Genomic DNA, 20,934 nt, shown 5'->3' with positions numbered 1-20,934 from the left:
CCCAGGAGCCGAGTTAGACAGGGCTGTTTTACCACCTCCCGGCCCGCAAAGGGACCCAAGCACTGACTCGAAGCGGGTTAAAGAGACCCTCCCACCTTCAAAAAAGTTAATGAATTGGCATGAAAGTGATGTCGCTAGGTTCAGAAAGGGCGAAAACGAATATCTACCAAATTTTGATCGAAAAATATTCACCGGTTTTCAAGAGATTAGACTTTTATTTTTGTTTACTTTTTGGGATATCCGCTGCTGTTCCTAGCGACTTTATTTGAAAGTGCGGCATTTGTTGCGCGCAAAGCAGCCTATACCACCGCATGCTACCAAACGTTTTAGTAAAATATTAACCTTCGCCCTGGTGGGGGGGGGGGCATTTTGGCCCCCCCCTGTGGTTTTTCAGCGATAACTCAGAAACCACTTGAGTTAGCGCCCTGAAACTTTGTATAGCTGTTTATTCAACATTTTTACATCATGTCCTTTTTTGGGGGGTTCGGGTCAGGTCAGGTCAGGTCACAAGGTCACCAAAACTGACACCACCTCTAAAAAAGTTCAAAGCTCTCTCAAAGGCACAGCTTTTATCCGATCGATGTAAAATTTACAGTACTTGAAGATGTCACCCAGCTCTACAAAATGGCTATCTCGGATTTTTTATAAATGTGACCTAAGGTCAGGTCAGGTCATCGCTGCTCCCCATTATAAGTCAATGGGAGAATCGAAAAGTAGTTGTTTTTCAGCTAAATCGGGCGTGATTGTTCCTATATTTCGTTATTGAAGTGTCTTGGGTCAGCAAATCACAGCCCATGTGAAACCATTTGCTTGTGACCTCGCTGAGGTCACGCTAGGTCATCTCCCTGGTCACCAGAGGTCACCAGCGGTTTTTCTGCACTTACTTGTTATTGAATAGAGATAGAGACTCCGTTCGACGTTTATCGTGTTTGTCTCGTCAATGCGGATCGAATGATATGCAGCATGACCTATTTCGGTAAGGTCATGACCTTGACCTGAGGTCAAATTTTCAAAATGACCTTTCGAGGTCAAACTATATATCATTCGACGCGTCTCGACGAGCCAAGCACGATGGTGCATGAATCGTTTCTCTATTTTCTCGTGAATGCATGCTATAGTTAAAAACATTTTCAACGAAATTTGCCAAGTTGACCTTGCATGACCTCTGTAGGCCAAACCGTTGAGCTGAGGTCAAATCTGACGAACCTTGGCGAAAGAGCTTGAAAAGAGCTATCGATTGCTTTTTTCCGCGGCTCTCTAGCTCTTCTAGTTTCCGAGCTACAGCGGAATATGTCCGGCAACACCGAAAACACTGAAATTTGACCTATGATGACCTCTAGCGACCTCAATATTGACCTTAGCGAAAAAATGACCGAAATACTTTCGAACGTACTTGTTATGGGCTTTCGTTTGCTTTTTTCCGCGTCTTCCTAGCCCTCTTCGTTTTCGAGTTAGACGGGGGGGGTCATTTTGGCCCCCCCCCCCACCAGGGCGAAGGTGGCTCAGACCCACACCAGGGCGCGGGTTAAAAAATCATTGGATCTCCGCTGACGTCACACATTCAGAGGGGTATCCAAAAGCATTAGCCCCTCTGAATCAAAATGCTGCAATTTTGAAATTCAATATTTCCGATTTAAGGCATTTCTCGATGTTGTGAGTGCGTGCCGAAACCGGTAATTGTGAGCCAGGGACCCCATTTTGGCTATCTCAGCTCAAATCTAATGTTAAGGTGGGAGGGTCCCTTTAACTGGTCGATAAAAACAATGGTAAGTGTTTACAAAGTAATATAAAGGCATGGGTCGGATGGGCTACCATTTATATATTTTTCTTTTTAGTTAAAAAAATTCATAGTGTCAGGGCTGTGACGAAAAATAAGTGGCCTAAATCCGATGAGAAAACAGGATTTGGGGGTACCCTAGGTTTGGCTCCTGCATGAGTTGGCCCCCCCCAAAACGCAAGCCGCTGCCTGGATCCGCCAGTGTATTGCTTTGATGATTGAGTGACCTTGGGGCAAACGTGAAAAACTCTGCCAACCAGAGTCAAAATGGCCTGTGCCGGCGAAGGTTGACATGTAGGAGAAATTGACATGATATCACATTGTTTTTCGCATTCATAGGCACGTGTTCTGTATTGTGTACTGGTTGGTTTTAATTGCAAATTTGTTGGAAAATAAGATTGTCATTAGCCGTTTTCACGACGGAACTTTCGCAGAGGAACCTATTTGATACCTGAAAAGTACCTACTCTTTGAGGCCTTAACATCCCTCAAACTGAAATATTTTATGTTCAAAATAATTTTAGAAGTTTAAATCCGGGCATTCTTCGCCCTCAAATCACTTATTTATTTACAAACACAGCAATTTTCGGTTCTAGTAGCCCACCTTTCGACTATGAGGGATCAAATCAGCGTGGCAACTTGCTCCCTCTTTGCTCCCTCGGGTATCTAATTCCGGAATTCTTAAAAACAAGGAAAGTATATATCGAGTTCTCTTTTATATCTATTCAGTTATGTTTTAATGGTGATTAAAATATGGCAAATTTTTTAATTACATTTCATATAAGAAAAACACGCAAAACAATGAAACAAAAATAACTACGGCAGATAATTACCTTCAGGTATCTAATTCCGACCAATCAGCACCTCAGTAGGATATGACGTCATACAAGAATGGTGGTGAAGGCCGTTTGCAGTCCCGGCCGGTAGGTCACGTGACCGCCGGGCGCCTCGGGTCACGCGGCGGTCGGGAGTCGGACGTGGGACGTGGTCGCGGGCGGACGCGCGGGGCATCATGCTTTGCTTTGCTTGCTTTGTCAACTTAATATAACTTACTATCGCATTCGTGTGAAAGCCAAACACTGCTCAGTGCCCTTAGAAATTGAGTTTTGGAAAGCTCAAGTCCCTAAAGCTCCTCAGGTCGGCAACAGTTGAAGCCTCATCTGAACCCATGTGAAAAAACGAGGGTAAGGAACCTTGTGTTGCTTTTTCTTTTACCGTCATAATTATCTCAAACCATCACAATTTTGAGTTGCCACATTGTCTGCTTCACTACATTCGTGTAAAACTTGGGTGAAGGCTGGTGGCTCAAAGAAAGGTGAAGATATTTCTTTAAGTGCCTAATCCGTGAAATATCCCGGCTTTACAAATCTACACTTATCATTTTCTCCACGATACATTTTTTTAAAATTGTTTAAATTTAATCTACATTTGTTAAAATCGGGGCTTTGGTTTTGTGTAAACTAGATCATAAAGTTTACTATTATAGTTTTGTGTAACCTGATGGCTGAAGAAAATAGTAATTTTGCTAAAATGACAATGATGTGCGGAAATTTGTTACTTTCCAAATCAAATTACTTATACCTATATTTCATTCAAAATTAGGAGGCATTATTACTGTTTTTTTCTTGTAACATGAGCTGAGTTTGGGTACGGTGCTCCGGAAACGTTGTGGAACTTGAAGCTAGCTAGAGCAGTTTCCATAAAAATTGTTTAGATAGTTGACATGGCTTGTTGACAACTCTTTTGCTGTTTCTAAAAAAGTGAAAAAAATATTTTCCTGCATTAAGCACACAAGGCATGCTATTCTCATAAGCTATCGAATGTGTGTGTGTTTTTTAAGCTGTTTTTTTTTAAGCTTTTAAGCTGTAACTTCAGTTACTTCACTTTAGAACATATTGCCCAGAATGCGTCACTGATCATGAGCTGGTATATCATATCATATGTAGCAAATACATAAATGAGAATAGTGTGTCATGAATTTTTGTGCATGCTTCTGGATCATCTGTAATTACATCAAAGGCTCGGCTCAAGAGTGTCCTGCCGACCAGCTTATGCCCAACCCTTTCTGTCCGCAGAACGTCGCCTGCGACTCCCGCACGCCGTTTGCCCCGGCCGTCCGTACCGGTCTTCGCGCTGCGAGCCGCGCTGTAGTTCGCGGCGGCGTCGTGGAGCTCCCATCGGGACGGCGTGTGATGCCCGCGTCGAGCTTATAAGCCGTGAGCTTCGATTGGCGGCTCACGCGGTCACCAGCTGTATGTACAGCCTCGGCCCCGACGACCCCGCTAATGGCCGAGACCGGCATACCCCCGGCATGGGTCCGCTGTCCGGCGCAGCGCTGGCCGCCCGCATGCTACTTTTGGCTGTATCGCTGTCCAGCGGGAGCGCGCTCCACGCTGCGGAAGAGGTACAGTACACGTTGCGACCCGACTGAGGACCGCAACCGGATGGTGACACGTCGGCCTCTGCGCCCTGGCCGGGGCAGGCGTGACCGACGTCACAGTGGAGGAACGCCCAAACAAGACCAGCCCACCGTCGGAGCAGCATGGAAATATCATGTTCTGCCTGGACGTCGGACCCGGCGGCCGCAGTGCACCTGCACACGTGGGGAGAGGGGCGCTGGAGGCTACTCTGGAGCTTCTGCCATTCCCCGGCGCGACTGCTGGCAAAACGGCGGCGATTGAGGCGGTTGGGAACAGCTGCAGCAATGGTGATGGCGGTGATGGCGACATGGCGATTTGGGACTTCATCTCAGCGCGGCCGCCGCCCAGGCGCCGCTGCGCCCGGCTGCTCAGCCACCTACCGGATGGCGGGGTGGCCCTTACGGCCCTCACGCCCGTTCGGTCTGCGGCCACGTTGTGGGGTGGCGGTCGCGGGGTTAGCGGCGTTGGACTTCGTCCTTTATCCAGACTGCACCGTACCATCTGAACGGATGGATCTGCCAAGAAAGATGACATCCAAGGCGGCTATGAGGCGATCACAAAGCTTCACCAAGAGCTTCTCCTTCATGGGGCCGGCCGGCCGTTAACCCTCGCCCGCACATGGGGGGGGGGGTGGTTGCCACCCCCCCAGGTAGTCTTTCTGCTCTGCACTCAACATTTTTAGAGCTAGAAGGCTGATTTTTCGTATAGCTGCTCCTCTATCCTTTCTTGATGTCCACTGAAAATTTCAAGTTTCTGTGATTTTTTGTTTCGGAGATATGACCTCGTTTTTCAGGTCATGTCATGACCCAAATGGCCAATTCTCAACATCTTGCGTTTGCCATGGGCCTTATGAGCTTTTGACACCCTGATTTCGGCCTTTTTTGCCAGTCTTACCTCCTACCTATCATGGAACATGTTGTTCGACGATGTACAGGGGTCAAGGTCAGGGTCAAGGTCAACCTAGGTCACCTAAGATAATTGCGTTTTAGGCAAGCTGAATTTACTTTTTTTGAAGTTTTTTGACTGCATTTTTGGTAAAAGCTTCTCAGATCATGATTTCATGTAATATGGACCCAAAAACAATCGGTGCACACATCAGTATACACACAGACACACACAGACATACAAACACATATAATTGACCTTGACCTAACTTGACCTGAAATGACCTCAGCAGCAAAATTCTGGTCGGGTAGTGTGACAAAGAGGTTCTAGCTGGCTTGGCACCAGAAAATAGCATCGTCATCGGTATTTGATAAGCAGCACACTTGATATCCAACGGTGACCCAAAACAGCAACATTTTTTAGTTTGACCTGACCTGGAAGGTCAATGACTGACCTGAGAAGGTAAAACTGGGTATCATTGGATTCGTCTCTTCCCAAAGAATCTTTTTGGTCTTTACTGCTAAGCTCTATCTCCAACAGGAACGAAATGGCGCGGGGGGGGTGGCAACCACCCCCCCCCCCCCATGTGCGTTCTAGGATGGGAAAATGGCATGTGCGGGCGAGGGTTAAGTCGCAACACCGGCTGCCGAGTGCCAACAGCTGCGTGCGCTGGCGACGACGCGTTGTGGGCCGCGCTGCTGACGCCCAAGCTGCGATATCAACCATCTATGAATAAGTGGCAGCGGTGGCGGCTTGTCAGTTGTTAACGTGCCTTAACCCGCGCCCCGTAGGGCTATCGGCGGACCCTACCACCCGTAGGGGAGGGGCCGTTTCGGCCCCCCCCTAAGATCTCGGAAAGTTACCGGCCGATTTTCAAAATTCAAACGGCGTTCGATAGCCCCACCCGGGAACTACCTTGTGACCAAATTTCATTGACCTAGGTCAAACCGATGACATCACAGGTCAGGTCAAAGGTCAGATTTTCACCGTTCACAGGCAATTCAAGAAATGTGCTGTGAAAGCGAGTAAATTGGTAATTTATTGAAAACCATCGATGGTACATTGTTCGTCAAACACATAATTTGCTATCTGAGGTCACTGATACCAGGTCAGGTCACAGCGAGGTCAGGTCACCGGGGGTCACAATATGAATGTGTCGTGTGATACATGTTTTATGGTCCATTTTACATGACAAATGCGATTATGTGGGTTAGGCAGCCTTTGGGGCCAGCATAGGTCACGTTTTGGTGAAGGTCAGGTCAAGGTCAGGTCAAATTAGGTCAAATTTCAAAGTTGATATTTTTGCATAAAATGGGTATCGATTCGATGCAGCTCGTCACGGGGAGTCTAATGGTGGTCTTCGTTTTGCTCTACGAGTTCTAGAATTGCCAAAAATTGAGTTTGAAAATTTGACGTCATCATTTTTGAACAGTTTTTTCGCTATAACTTGGCTAAAAAACGAGGTATCGATCTGAAATTTGGTATGTAGATAGAAGACGGTAGGCACTATCACATATATTCCGGTTTTTTTCGAAACTCAAAAAACTTTTTGGATTTTTTGGCGAATATATCCAAAAAAATGTTTTTTTGATTTTTGGGGGTCTAAACTCAAAAATTTTAAAAATTCGAGATAGCAGTTTTGTAGCCCTGTCAATTCTACACCTTTTATGTCTTCATCATTTTTCTGTATCTTCAAAGCTGTAGTCCTGACAGGTCTTCTCGCGAAGGTCTTTTTTCGGTCGAAAATGACAGAACATGACGTCACTCTGACGTCATTTGTGGCCAACCTATCATAGCCTCTGGAAAAATTTTTGGTCACAATGTGTAAAATTGATGCCCGGAGGGGTCCTGAAAGTTTGGTGGCGATATCTCCAGCCGTTTAGGAGATATCGACCGAAAAGGACAGAGGGGGGCCGTTTCGGCCCCCCCCCTACGGGGCGCGGGTTAACAGACGTTGCGAATAGCCCGCGTTGGAATAGCCCGCATGGTTGGCAACACAACGCAAGTAAAAATGGGCTTCATTGATGAACCTACTTTTTAAGCATTGTAGCCTTTGTAATTTTGGATGTTTTGCTGTAGATATTATTTTCTACATATATACTATATAGGCACTCACGTGCTTTAAATCGCGCAATGCAATTGAACCATGGTAAAGACAATGATAAATGAACTGAGAGCTGACATGCTCCATGCTTTGTGTGTGTGTGTGTGTGTGTGTTTTTTTTTTGGCGAGTCGATAAAAGTGGTTTTGGACACTGGATCAGTTTTTAGAGGTGTGGTGAGGGGGGATGTAATTCCACAGACCTTCTGTCAGATTCACTAATGCAGTAGGTCTGTGCGGTGTTTAGTTATCGGAGCATTCTTTGAAAGTCGTGAATAGGGCCACCGAGTACCTAAAGCCGTGATATTCCCCCACAAAAACCTCTTTTAAATAACTGGGGATAGGTGCATGAGCAGAGTAAATGCTATTACGAACGCCTATCACAGTGCTGAGCGAATAGGAAAATCCATAGATGGAGAATTGTGCCGCGTTACGGGTGCTCGGGCGCAGCCAATCCACCGTTACCCCAGCGGTGACCTTGACCCGCATCGTCTGTCTCGGCTCCAAAGCCAAACCGGCGTGGAATTGGGAGCGTTCGAGCACTCATGGTCCAGCGCAATTCTCCACCTAAATCCATTCCTGATACACATTTGCTTGCTCATAGTCATGTAACCCCGGTAAATTCACCTAACTGCCATATTGGTCGCTCCATAGACAGATGGCCACAGAGATCAACTTAAAAGGCCATTGTTGCATTCATTTAGTGGAGATCATTAAAGAGCCGTGACAGGCCACAAGTCGCGTGACATCATACGTGTAACGACCAATGACGTCGGCCTGCAAAACCCAATGGAAGCGGCTAGCAGCGTGCAATGAAACAGGGCGCTGCTTTCTAAATGTCTGTCGTGCGCCATAAATGAATATATTCTTTGTAGCCTGGCAACTCAGTATCTTTTTTTAACTATTGTACTAGCATTTAATAATTTCATAATGTTATAATTGTGCTTACGCTTTATGTTGATATTAGTGATACATCCTTAGATAAAGTAAATCGATGTGATATTTAATAGAAAAATAGCAAACTAACGCACCATTCATTCGAAAGCTGGGGAACCTACTAAAAAGAACTACTAAAATTCCTGAGGAACCAAAGGATCAAATGGGTATCAAATAGATGCCTGTTATTCCGTCGTGAAAACGGCCATTAGGCACTTTTAAAGAAAAAGGTATTTTCAACGTTTGCCATTGCCAAATGTGTGATCCTGGTCAGAAAACTGAGGAATGATCATAACCAGGGCTGCGGAGTCGGAGTCGGAGTCGGAGTCGGAGTCGGTCGGAGTCGACAGTTGTGACCGGAGTTGGAGTCGGAGTCGGAGTCGATATTGGAAATCCCAGCCGGAGTCGGAGTCGGAGTCACCGAAAATCTGTCGACTCCACAGTCCTGCCAGGTGTGCGGAGTCGGAGTCGGGAGTTGGAGTCGATCGGAGTCGACATTTCTGCCCGGAGTCGGAGTCGGAGTCGGAGTTGGTTTTTGAAAGCCGGAGTCGGAGTCGGAGTCGGAGTCGCCGTAAATGCATCGACTCCGCAGCCCTGATCATAACAACACTGAGTATAATCAACTTCAGCTTGAGAGATTTCAGAAGCTTCTTAATAGCTGAAGCTTCTTCATAGTTCATTAACACTATTAAACAGGAGCTTTCTTGTCTCATGCCTGAATGTAGGTAGGGATTTAAACCTCGCCCGTATTGGCGTTTTGTCAGCCGCGAACGTATAGGGGGGGGGGGGGGGCGTTGCCCCTATTGCCGTTTGGCCGCTGATCGAGCTAGAGCTTCGCGAAAGAAAAACGAGCGTGCTGCCCGTGACGAGAGGAAGACGATGATACCCAATTTAAGGTCCTAGGTCATTGGTTCATGGTTGACCTTCCAGGTCAGGTCAATGACCCAAAAGTCGGGAAAATTGGGACCTGTTAGAGCGTCGTAAGTGTGGCTGAGCTTTTCCGGGGTGCTGATTAGAGGTGGCAAAATGTGGACCCGAGGACCCGGTCCAAAGAACCAGTCTGGACCCGTATGGGTCCAGACCGGTTCCTGGGTATTTTCTGACGGGTCCAATCGGGTCCTACCATAAACTATACATCTTGCACACCAGTGGCGGATCCAGGATTTTCACTGGGGAGGGGCTGCAGGTCATAATTGGGCGCCACGCCCCGGATGGGCGCCATAGTCGCATCGTATTGGCGCTGAAATATTGGCGCCCAGTGGCCCTGACAAGAGGCGCCCAGGATCAGTATGTACAGTGACACCACACGATTGGAAATATCGGTGCGGAGCGTACTGAAACGACGTTATTCGACTGATTTTTGCATCCTAGTCCTAGTATGCGGCACTCCGATGAGTTGCGAATTGAAAATTGGCGCCACTGCGCCTTCGGCGCAGTGGCGCCAGTTTTCCTTGGGTGGGGGCTGCCAGCCCCCGCAGCCCCCCCCCCTGGATCCGCCACTGTTGCACACTACACATTATTGCAAAATATGAAGTGAATGAAGTGAATGTTTCTTTGCACACAGTAGCTCATGAGTATTCCCAGTGGGAAATAGGCTGTTTTACATGATGCAACTAATGATTCCTTAAGTAGTTTGTATTAATTGACTTTTGGGGAACGGTTCCAACTGGTTCCGGTTCCAACTAAGACCGGGTCCGACTGGTTCCAGAAATGTCCAGCCGGGTCTGGTTCGAGTCTGGTTCCCAAAATTTTCATCTTTTGCCACCTCTAGTGCTGATCACGAATATCGTGTTAGTGTTGCTCCCAGAAGATGTCGTCATGCATTTAGGCCAGGTCGGGTCAGGTCAACCAGTAGTGGTCCTGCCGGGTATTCGTAGTACGTGTCAACCGCCTCTGACAACTTCGTAACATGTTACGAAGGCACCAAAAGTACTTCGTAAATGTTCAAATGGTTGCTGAATTCGAATTCAGCTCCAAAAACTAGCCTAGAAACATGTAAAACTCGAAAAAGTGAACCGAGGTCAACCGAGGTCAACAAAGGTCAATGACCTGACCTGACCTTCAGGTGACCTTGACACCCACCCTAATGTATGGGAGCAACATCAAATCACATGTTTGAACGTTTGAAACCACGAAAAGCTTGCAAACGCGCGGCTAATGCGAGCCGACATACGCCGAATCGCGATTTCGGCCAAACATGATCACGGAAAAGAGGTCACAGGTCAAAGGTCATTGGGGTCAGGGTCATGAAATTTTTAGGGAACGTGTAAAATTGATCAATGCGAGGGTACTGAAAGTTACGTCGTGATCGGCCGCTTTATACGCGAGTTATTCGCGAAAAACCTTAGGGGAGGGGAGTTGCATCAACCCCCCCCCCTCCTGTGCCGGCGAGGGTTAAGACGTGTTGAAGCCCCGGTAATAAGGGAGCGAAGAGAGGAAGGAGCATGCGACCACGCCCCTGCGCGTAAATCTCTGCCGGTAAGGACGCATCATTGGGGAAAAGGGGCCTGAAAAACATCCAAGCCTAGTTACATGGGAGTAGACGGAAACGGGACACTAAGACATCTAAGAGCACGCATTAAAGCGCGAACATACGCTTGTGACCGGAGGGTGGCACTGTAAGACGCGATATACGCTGGCGATCGGGGAGACGCCGTAAGACGCGATACGCTGGTGGTCGGGGAGACGCCGTAAGACGCGATACGCTGGTAGTCGGGGAGACACCGTAAGACGCGATATACGCTGGCGATCGGGGAGACGCCGTAAGACGCGATACGCTGGTGGTCGGGGAGACACCGTAAGACGCGATATACGCTGGCGATCGGGGAGAGGCCGTAAGACGCGAACATAGGTCCCTCACTGGTACTTACACCTCGATAGGTTCGGGAATAACTCCAGTAGAGTTCGGGTAAAATTTAATTATACATAGGAAGGGCCTGCGTCAAGCTCGGACGTATCCATCACTGGCAGGGTGGATGCCATCGGCAGGGCGGCAGAGAATGTTATATGCGATACAATGGTAACCCAGCGACCGCAGTTAGTCGATGAACGGATCCACATCGCGGTGAGTCGGGTAATTTGGGGGACGTTGTGCATTTGTTTATTTAGGTAGGCTGCGACGGCAGTTTAATACGAGGTGCCTCGGAAAGTTACGCCGTAAGACGCTAGTCCCGGTTCCAGGACGGTACGCGCCGTAAGTCACGAATACGCAATAAAGCGGTGCCAGCCGTAATAAGGCGCGAAATATACGCTGTAAGTCGTCACGTCGTCATCATAGGACAAGGACGCGGTAAGGCGCGAATTATACGCCGGTGATCGGATAGAGACACCGTAAGTCGCGATAATACGCCGGTTATCGGGGGACGATACCGTAAGACGCGAATTATACGCTGTAAGTCGTCACTTAGTCGTTATAGGGCAAGGACGCTGTAAGGCGCGAGTTATACGCCGTAAGTCGTCGGGAGATGCAGTAAGACGCGAGATAATACGTAGTACGTCGTCCACTCCAGAAGTTTTGAGACTGGCCTCATAAAATCCATATGAACAGTGCTAGATACTTGTTGTTCTCACAAGTCCTTACCACAGTTGTTATAAGGGTACTTGCGTAATTTTGTTTTTCTACGTTGCAAAAGACGGCAACGGTGTCACCCTGAACATGACAAGTCGCACGCGGCTTGTCACAGTGACCAAAGTAGAGCACAGTCAGGTCGTTCATGTGAAGACAACTTGGAGGGTCGTTGTGCAATAAAATTTTGGGATTAGCTTGGCAAAAATGCCCGAGAAACATAGCAAATTGACTCTCAAAAGACTTGAGACGAAAGCTGGATGCATTTTTACCATCATGAGACCAAGAGACAGAAGGTCCAATGAAAACACACTGACTCCTTTAGACCCAATAAAGACAGACAGCACAGGTCCACTGGGAAGCTCAAATTAATCCCTTACTTAGAACAAAAAGGCAAAAACTTCATAACCTGGGTCACCTACACGGCCAGATGGACGATGGTCAACAAGGAATGATACGTGAAGGTTCTGAGGGAGTTAAAAAAGAGATTTTGCCGCAAGAGGTCGGAAATCTTCAACTGTGGCCAGGGGCTCCTGCACCAGGACAGCGCACACACCCACAAGTCCAGCATGGAGACGAACTATCTGACACAGATGTGCGTCAAAACCTTCCGTAACCCTTCCCACAGTCCTGATCTGGCCCCCTGGCTTCTGGATGTTCCCCAGACTGACAGGGAAGCTCAGGGGCCGTCTTTCGGAGGATGTGGAGGAGATGAGTGAGGCTGTGACAGAGGCCCTGGGCACCTTCACGTTGAAGGCCTATCAGCAGGCCTTCAGGAAGTGACAGGAGCGCTAAAGCAGGTACATTGGACTCGGGAGGTTCCATTTCGAGAGTCACAGAAGTTTCATGCTTCTCTGAAACAGACAACTGTCTCTACTGGAAAAGTCCAAAACTTCTGGAGTGCACCACGTAAGACGTGCTTTGTAATCCAAGTGTAGACCATCGATGAGTAGAAAGGGCCCATTAGGTGGAACGGGTAGAATTAATTGATGTGTTTCGATTAACTCCGATAGGCAGAGTGGAAGTTCAAGGGTTCCAAGGGTACTCCAGAGCCGAGGTAATTTAGGACGTGGGATCGACTGCAGGGATAGGAAAAGGGGGAGGGAAGCGGGACGTCGCAGTTTGGTAATACGGACATGGACAAGTTTGAGTCAGATGAGTGAAAGTGTGTGACTGGATGAGTGTCTGCGGGAGCAGTTGCGCTTAGGTTAATCAGTTCGACCACCTAGCACCCTTCTATTATCCTCAGGGATGGACCATACCCGAGGGACCCAGAACAAACGCTTAACTGCCCCCTGTTTTTTTTTTTTTGTGGCGGTGAAACCCAATGATGCAGTGCCTGTGTGTTCGCCAAAGACTGACTTGCCTCTAAATGGCCTCGCTAAATGCACTCCTCGCCGAGGGCGACTGACCGAGATCGGAGTTCGCTCAGAGCCGACCCGCTCCAGGGCACACCACCCGACCCAGGGAGACTGAGGAGAGAGGCCCCCCTACAACTGCCGTTGAATGTTTGACGGGCCAGCTCAAAATACATCTCATTGGAGGTCAATCAGTGTAACAATTGTTTGAAGAGTCAAATCGCGTCATTACTGCCGCGTCTCGTAAGGGGGGCCGAAACCGCCCCGCTATCTCCCTATATGCAATGCAGATATCTTCACCAAACTTCAAGGACCCCTTTGTGAATCGGAAATCATTTTCACAGATTGTGGCCAATCTGTTCATGCATATTTCCAAAATGTTTACCGCAGTAGGTATACTGTAAGGTCTAAATGCATCCCAAAATCAATTTTGAAGTCCAGGCTCCGGTTGAAAATTGCTCGAATTCCTATAAATGTATCGTTATTAAATCCTGATTCAGTCGAACTTCTCAGTGCATGGTCAACACAACGGCATGCTAATTTATATCGAACTACATATATCTACCATAGTGCTAGGTACTCCTGATTTCGCTGCCCTGCAGCGCGCCAGTCGCTGCCACTGGACGACCACGGCCACAGAGCGTTCCGTCTTATCTGTGTTCCTGTCAGGGTCGGTATATATCTACAGCGGCGTCGGCCGACCTCAGTCAGTCCGGGAGAGCCGGAGCAGCCGGCAGCCATGTCACGACCACAGACATATTGTGTGCGAAGAGCCGAGCGGATTAAGAATTTGTACAGAGGCATAAACTGGCGAGTGAGAACGCTAGTGAGGAAGTACGAATCGTGCGCACATTTGATCCCCGACACTCTGCTGTTCACAGACGACATTTGCAACAGCAACTGTGCGTGGCATCAGGCCCACTGTGCCAAGTTTGAGGTAAGTCACTCTGTCGACAGACTGATAGGAGAACCGCTCATGGCAGCCCTGTTGGATGTCAATGACGCCGCCGCCGCCCGGTGTCGACACTGCCAGCCCGACCAGCCCCTCAGGTTAACCTCCATCAATGGATCGGGCAGCAATGTCGAGGGTCTGTCGGACGGGGTAGTCGGCCAAGGGGGGACGTCAGACTTCGATCTGATGTTCGAGTTCGACGGTCCCTTCCGCTGGGCGGCGCTCGGAAAGAGAGAGGAGCCGGGTGTTATTAGTCGACAGTCTGCACCACAGCTGTGGGCCCGACCGACCAAAAACCCAGGCTTTGTGACGCTGCACTGGGCCAAGACGACAAAGTGCAGCCACGAAAAGGCACTGGAGGCACTGCCGTCACATACCATGCGCAATATCATGCTGAATTTTTCTCGGGTTCTTTGCGAAGGAGAAATCAGCACCGCCGGACCGGCGGTCAATGTCAAGTCACCATATGATATTACAGACGGCGGTACTGACCACGTGCCCTGTATCCTGGTGCGCGGGTGGTGGCCGGCAGAAGGCCAGCTCGACGGCTGTCAGCTGGAGGCCGATTTTCCACCAGCGGCGGCATGGGATAACATCCGTAGGTTCGGTGTGCATCTTGTGCCGACCGGCCGGCCTGGGAGTGACACCGAGTTCATCGAGTTTCTGATTTCCTTCTCACGGGCAGAGTTGGTCGCCATCCGCCACCTCGCTCCAGTTATACGAGCGGCTATCAAGGCTGTAAAAGGCATGAAAGGAATTCTGAAAAAGAGCGAGGTGATGACCGATGAGGTAAAATTTAAGTCTTATTTTATAAAGACGGCGGGTCTCTGGGTGGCCCAAACTACGCCTGTTGGGATGTTGAAAGGCATCACTGACGGTGTCCACAAAATACTTGATTGGCTGGAGGAGAATTTTGCCATCGGAAGACTACCCTGCTTTTTCGATCACAACATCGATGTGACGGCTGAACTCAGCACAAAAGAGCGACGGGATATCATCGACACCATACGTCTGATGAGGGAGCATGCCACGCTCCTTCTGATGGCAGTTTGTGAGGATCAGTGGAGGAACGTGGATCTGCTGCTGGAGGGCGGGACGGAGCCGCTCTCAGAACGTGAGCTGCGGCTCCGTCTGTTACGGACGCTCGTCCAACAGGCTGTAGTGGACGGTGTCGGTTACCGCCCCACGGCTCCGTGGTGGGAGTACTGGTGGAAGGCGAGCATCCCTCCGCTGGTCCGCACGGCACCACTTCTACTACAGTGGTGGCACTACAGCAACTCAGGAACATACAACCAGCAGTGTTATCTGTTCATGGCGTGGGTCGTGGTCGACCCGGCGGACCTGGTAGGCGAGACGCTGATGACGTCATCAGTCAGCGACATCGTCACGCTGGACGTAACCCCCCTGATACAACTCCTCACCAGGTCCGACCTGGAGTTCCTGCTGGGTGACCCGGACAGGGTGGCCACCTGGTGTAGTCTGCAGCTGCGGCGGCCGCTGGAGGAGCGGCCGGCCGGACTGACCGCCGAGCTGGACACGCCGCGGGGCCGTGCCGAGCTGCTGCTACGGCCCGAGCTGCTACTGCAGGCTGTCCGCGTGAACGCGCCGGGTAAGATGGACATGTGGCGAGATGAGGACCGGAGAATGAAGAACTGGTGGATGGGGAATGCGCACCTACCAATGCGCACCTACCAGGAGACCCGGGAGCTGTTGGAGCAGTTCTTCAATACCAACCTTCATTGGCAGCTCCGTGACCTACTGCCAGAGATGGACGCCGTGTCGGTGGCCACCACGGCCGGCCTCAAGCGCCGCCGGCTGCAGCAGCTGCTGTCCGGTGACCGGCTTCGTACGGCTTATGACGCCGCCACCGGCTGGTGGCCGGACCGATGGGAGATGACGCCGTACTGCCTGGCAGTGGACGAGACCGACTCACAAGGTAAGACAAAGTAGCACCGACCACTGTTAGTTACTCAAAGAGCTCCATTTATATGTATTTCAAATTACCAGTAAATTTTGAGACGTGGCGGTAAAACACTAGAATGACCAAATAAAGCTCAATGATTTGCAGGAAATTGAGATATTAGTTATGAGGCGGAATATGACCACTAAAAACGTTTTCATATATGCTACATGTTAACTGATTCGCATTAGCATTGCATGACATTAGACGTTATGTTTTAACACTCATGCTTTCTATTAACTTAATTATAAAGCCTACGCAGACTATATATTGCCTTCTAGTTCAAGAAGGGCTTGACCCTGTGAGAGAGCATTATGACAAAACATCTTGTTTGTTTGTTGGGGGTTAGGGGCGCGCCGACGGCGAGGTCATTTTGCGCCCAGTGACAAAACATCTATTCACAAAATCAAATGTTTGCGTTCTGCTTCTGTTTCACCGCGATCCTCCTGATCGAATGGCCTTCCACCTGACCCCACTGGGCTGACCTCCCACCTGGCCCCACTGACTGACCTCCCACCTGGCCCCACTGACTGACCTCCCACCTGACCCCACTGACTGACCTCCCACTGACTGGCCTCCCACCTGACCCCACTGACTGACCTCCCACCTGACCCCAATGACTGACCTCCCACCTGACCCCACTGACTGACCTCCCACCTGACCCCATTGACTGACCTCCCACCTGACCCTACGTCCCACTGACTGATCTCCCACCTGACCTCCCATCTGACTCCACTGACTGACCTCCCATCTGACCCCACTGACCGACCTCCCACCTGACCTCACTGACTGACCTCCCACCTGACCCCACTGACTGACCTCCCACCTGACCCCACTGACTGACCTCCCACCTGACCCCATTGACTGACCTCCCACCTGACCTCCCACCTGACCCCACTGACTGACCTCCCACCTGGCCCCACTGACTGACCTCCCACCTGGCCCCACTGACTGACCTCCCACCTGACCCCAATGACTGACCTCCCACCTGACCCCACTGACTGACCTCCCACCTGACCCCATTGACTGACCTCCCACCTGACCCTACGTCCCACTGACTGATCTCCCACCTGACCTCCCATCTGACTCCACTGACTGACCTCCCATCTGACCCCACTGACCGACCTCCCACCTGACCTCACTGACTGACCTCCCACCTGACCCCACTGACTGATCTCCCACCTGACCCCATTGACTGACCTCCCACCTGACCTCCCACCTGACCCCACTGACTGACCTCTCACCTGACCCCACCGACTGACCTCCCACCTGATCCCACTGACTGACCTCCCACCTAACCCCACTGACTGACCTCCCACCTGACCCCACAGACTGACCCCGTCCCCACCCACACCTGACCCCGCTGACCGTGACCATTTACACGATAATTATCCTCCTGACCTTCCTATATGCTGCTGTTTACTGATAAATCACATTGGACCAACCAGCTCTTTAATTCCATCTGACTTACTGTGTTCCAGACTCGGAACGGGATGACGACAACGGAGAGGTCGGTGGTGAGGAGCGGCGCGGCGCAGACGAGAAGCAGACAATGGAGGGTCTGCCTCGCCCTCAGCGAGAGAAATGGCAGCAGCTGGAGCGACAGCACCAGCAGCTGTGGCAGGAGCTGGACCGGCGGGGCTACGAGAAGAAGAAGAGTCTGAACCAGCAGCATGATGAAGAGTGCCGGAGTATGGAGCGACGTCATGACAAAAAGTGGCGGAGCATGGAAATGCGGCACCATGACGAGCGGAAGAGCCTCCAACAGCGACACGAGAGTGTTACCATGTGCGTGGAGCTACAGAATCAGGAGCACTCGAATCAAGAGAGACGTAGGAGACATTTGGAGCTTCTGGATCGGAAAAACCGAAGGGATAGGGCAGTGCTTGAGCGACAGCACCAGATAGAGTGGGGAGACCTGGAGCAGAAGGTCCAAAGGCAGTGGAACAAGCTGAAGCAGAGACACCAAAGCGAGTCACAAGAGCTGAAGGAGAGGTACCCGAACATCCGGACAGGGGAGGAGTTGGCTCGGCTGATGGAGGAGTGCAGCAGGAGGCGTCAGCACCTGGGGGAGGAGTTGGGGAAGGAACTGGAGAAGGAACTGGAGTTGGAGCTGGAGAAGGAGCTCGGGAAGGTGCAGGAGGAGGAGCTGGAGAATGGACTGAAGCTGGAGGAGGATGAAGAGCCATTGGTGCGAGGTAAGATTCAATATCAAGGGGATATGTAAATTGTGTTGTATTTTGATTTTTGATCATGACACACACGAGCAGACCAACCACAAAACTATTGATAAAAAACTATCGCAACGATAGTCAGTCATTAAGAAAAGTTTGGGAAGTTCACTCGTCCAAGAACCGTTTCACCATAGCGTTTCACAGCATAAGTCTTGACATTTGAAATGTACAAAACCTTTTTCTCGATTGTTGCGATGTCAATCTTCCCATCGCGTTTGCATCATGTAATTATCATTTAATATAACGATAATCACATAGGTTCCAGGGATCACCTCTTTTCTAAATAACATGATGCTTTTTGCACAACTCATCAAACTCTTTTGATGATTTTGATATGTAGATGCATAGCCGAAGCGGTAAGGATCCTAACATAGATGAAAAATTAACAGCAGCTTTAAATATTAATGCTTCTAAAGTACAATACGCATTTACACACCAATCTTATACATTCAGGGTCGATGTAAACAGTAAATCATGCCCTTCTGTTTCCAGCCCCCAAGAACCATGAGCGGCAACAGAAACAGCAACAACATGGCCAACAACAAAGGCAGCAGCAACAACAACATCAAGAAGAAGAACAACGTCAGGGGCGGCAGCCGAGCCGGAACGTTGAACATCTCAGGAACCTAATAGAGGTCACCCGAAGACACCGCCAGCAGCGTATCCAGCTCCAGGAGCGGCACAACCAGGAGCTGGAGGAGCAGAGGAGACGTCACCGACATGAGAGGAAGGATCTGGAGCGGCGCCTCGGCTGTCGGCGGAACAGCCAGGAGCGGCGCCACGGAAAGTGACCGACGTGAGTTGATTTGGGTGAAAATTATTTCATATTTACCTCATAATAAGAATAAAATTCACGTTGAACGGGGTCTTGGAAGAGATGAAAAACACTAGGGATACATTAAGCATGTTCCTCAGGCCTCCTGAGGCAAATATTTGCCATATCCAAGCCTAATCTGTTTGTGTTTCAGGATATCAGCAGAGTCGCGGACCACCCCGAGGAGGCGCCACTGTGGAGAACAAGTCGAGGGTCAGTGATTTGTGGTGCCAGAGAAGTTCAAAATGTGTCGACTGTGTAGATATTGGAAATAGAAAATACATTGACCAATATTGTATATCATCACCGTTGCATTGAAGACAGGAAATTACAAATATATACATAGGTGAGTGTTGGTATCATTGTGTACAAAATGGCGATTTTTACGATGCTCATGACGTGTAAATAATTGCACAGTGGATGTGTTACAGGGTGACGTATGTTGTGATACACGTACAAATTGTTGTTCGATGATGTCATTTATTGGAATGGGCTCAGTTTGGGCTCAGTGAACACTCACTGTTGTTGATGATACTCACTGATGTCAGTGAACACTCACTTTTTATGATACATGTCTTGTGTAATGTGCATTCTTGTAAAAACTATGTAGACATTAGGAGTTGTACCGATCGGTAGGTACATACATACGAATCTGTACCGAATCATTACATAGCATCCGTTGGATGTGGTGGCCACTGGATGTAGTGTTAATATAATGTTAGCAAGCCACGACTCAGCTAACTGCGAAGGAAGACCGGGCCGGCCGGGCTCCACTGATAGCGCTGGTCTGCACCGCCACGTCCGGCACAGGAAGGGTGACGGCCACTGCAGCTGGCAGGCCAGAAAGGCCGTCAGATAAGTGGGCTGGCACCGCCGTCTCCACTAGCCGCAGGCAGGATGGTGCGGTTGGCGTGGCGTCGGTCAGGGAAGGGGGTCTGGGGAAGGGGCAGCAATCTGGAAAGTACTGTGCAAGATGGAGCTGACGCAACTTGCCCGGGTCGGGTCACATGAAAATAATCATCTATGGGTCCAGGTCAGGTCATGCGGATTCGGGAACTTAACCCTATTCCTGGCGGGGGGGGGCCTCAGGAGCCCCCCCCCTGAGGTTTTTTGGTTATTTCTCCCAAACGCGTTGAGCTAGGAAGCTCAAATTTTCTGACTTTTCCTAAAAGGCTTCTACGCAACATGTCTGAAAATTTTGAGTTGATCTGACCTCAGGTCAGGTCACCAGAGGCGGTTTGGTGACCCTACCTCAGAAACGTTTGCAATCACGCCAGAGCTAGAGTTTTCGACCGATCAATTTCTTCTCTTCAGGCTTTAGTTAGGGTACCAGTATGTGCAATTTGTATATCTCGGAATTTTGATATCGGTGACCTAAGGTCAGGTCAGTTTCGCGACCTCCCCATTATAAGTCAACGGGGGAAAAATCAACTCCCTGTTTTTACCACTAAAACGGGTCGGAATGGCCCCATATACCATACATGACTTCATATACGATCAACCTTCACTACCTTGAGGTCTGTTTTGCTGTTGGGCAGCTGTGAGGTCATGTGACGTCATCAAAGGTCACCAAAGGTTTTTGGCCAATAACTCCGTACAGGAACAAGATACAGACGCGTGCGTGGTCTCATTGTGTTCAGCTCGTCAAGACGAATCGAATGATATACATGATGACCTCGAGGTCACGTGACCTGAGGTCAACCTTTGACCTTGACCTTTCGAGGTCAACATATATATCATTCGATGCGGATTGACGAGAGGATCACGATGATGCCCTTAGTTTGTTCCTATCTTGACTAATTCGAAAGTTATTCGAGAAAAACTCTCTCCATATCTAGCGCCGCCATTTTGACTTTTTCGACCCCTGTGACGTCATCTTTGACCTGACCTGAAAATGACCTTAGTAAAAATTGTAGATCTTGGCCATGCGTAT

At 49.5% G+C, this 20,934-nt stretch overlaps 1 protein-coding gene across 1 annotated transcript; it reads left to right on the top strand.

Moving 5' to 3' along the window:
* Positions 1–13,749: 13,749 nt before the first annotated feature.
* LOC122393211 lies at positions 13,750–19,733 on the top strand. Its single transcript, XM_043389038.1, has 4 exons — positions 13,750–15,929; positions 17,435–18,151; positions 18,680–18,983; positions 19,156–19,733. The coding sequence occupies exons 1-3, from the start codon at positions 13,781–13,783 to the stop codon at positions 18,976–18,978; spliced, it is 3,165 nt and encodes a 1,054-aa protein (XP_043244973.1). The 5' UTR covers positions 13,750–13,780; the 3' UTR covers positions 18,979–18,983; positions 19,156–19,733.
* Positions 19,734–20,934: the final 1,201 nt, after the last annotated feature.

The sequence above is a fragment of the Amphibalanus amphitrite genome, unplaced genomic scaffold (assembly GCF_019059575.1).
Source record: "Amphibalanus amphitrite isolate SeventyFive unplaced genomic scaffold, NRLGWU_Aamphi_draft 000524F_arrow, whole genome shotgun sequence".
Taxonomy (NCBI): Eukaryota; Metazoa; Arthropoda; class Thecostraca; order Balanomorpha; family Balanidae; genus Amphibalanus; species Amphibalanus amphitrite.
The sequence above is the reverse complement of the archived record's forward strand: the minus strand, read 5'-3'. Positions and strand labels throughout refer to the sequence as shown.

Bases quoted from the DNA above. Each gene is read 5' to 3' on its own strand.
- LOC122393211 (XM_043389038.1), top strand. From the start codon at position 13,781: ATGTCACGACCACAGACATATTGTGTGCGAAGAGCCGAGCGGATTAAG. The intron at 15,930-17,434 runs GTAAGACAAAGT...ACTGTGTTCCAG, and splicing joins GGACGAGACCGACTCACAAG to ACTCGGAACGGGATGACGAC. The intron at 18,152-18,679 runs GTAAGATTCAAT...TTCTGTTTCCAG, and splicing joins TGAAGAGCCATTGGTGCGAG to CCCCCAAGAACCATGAGCGG.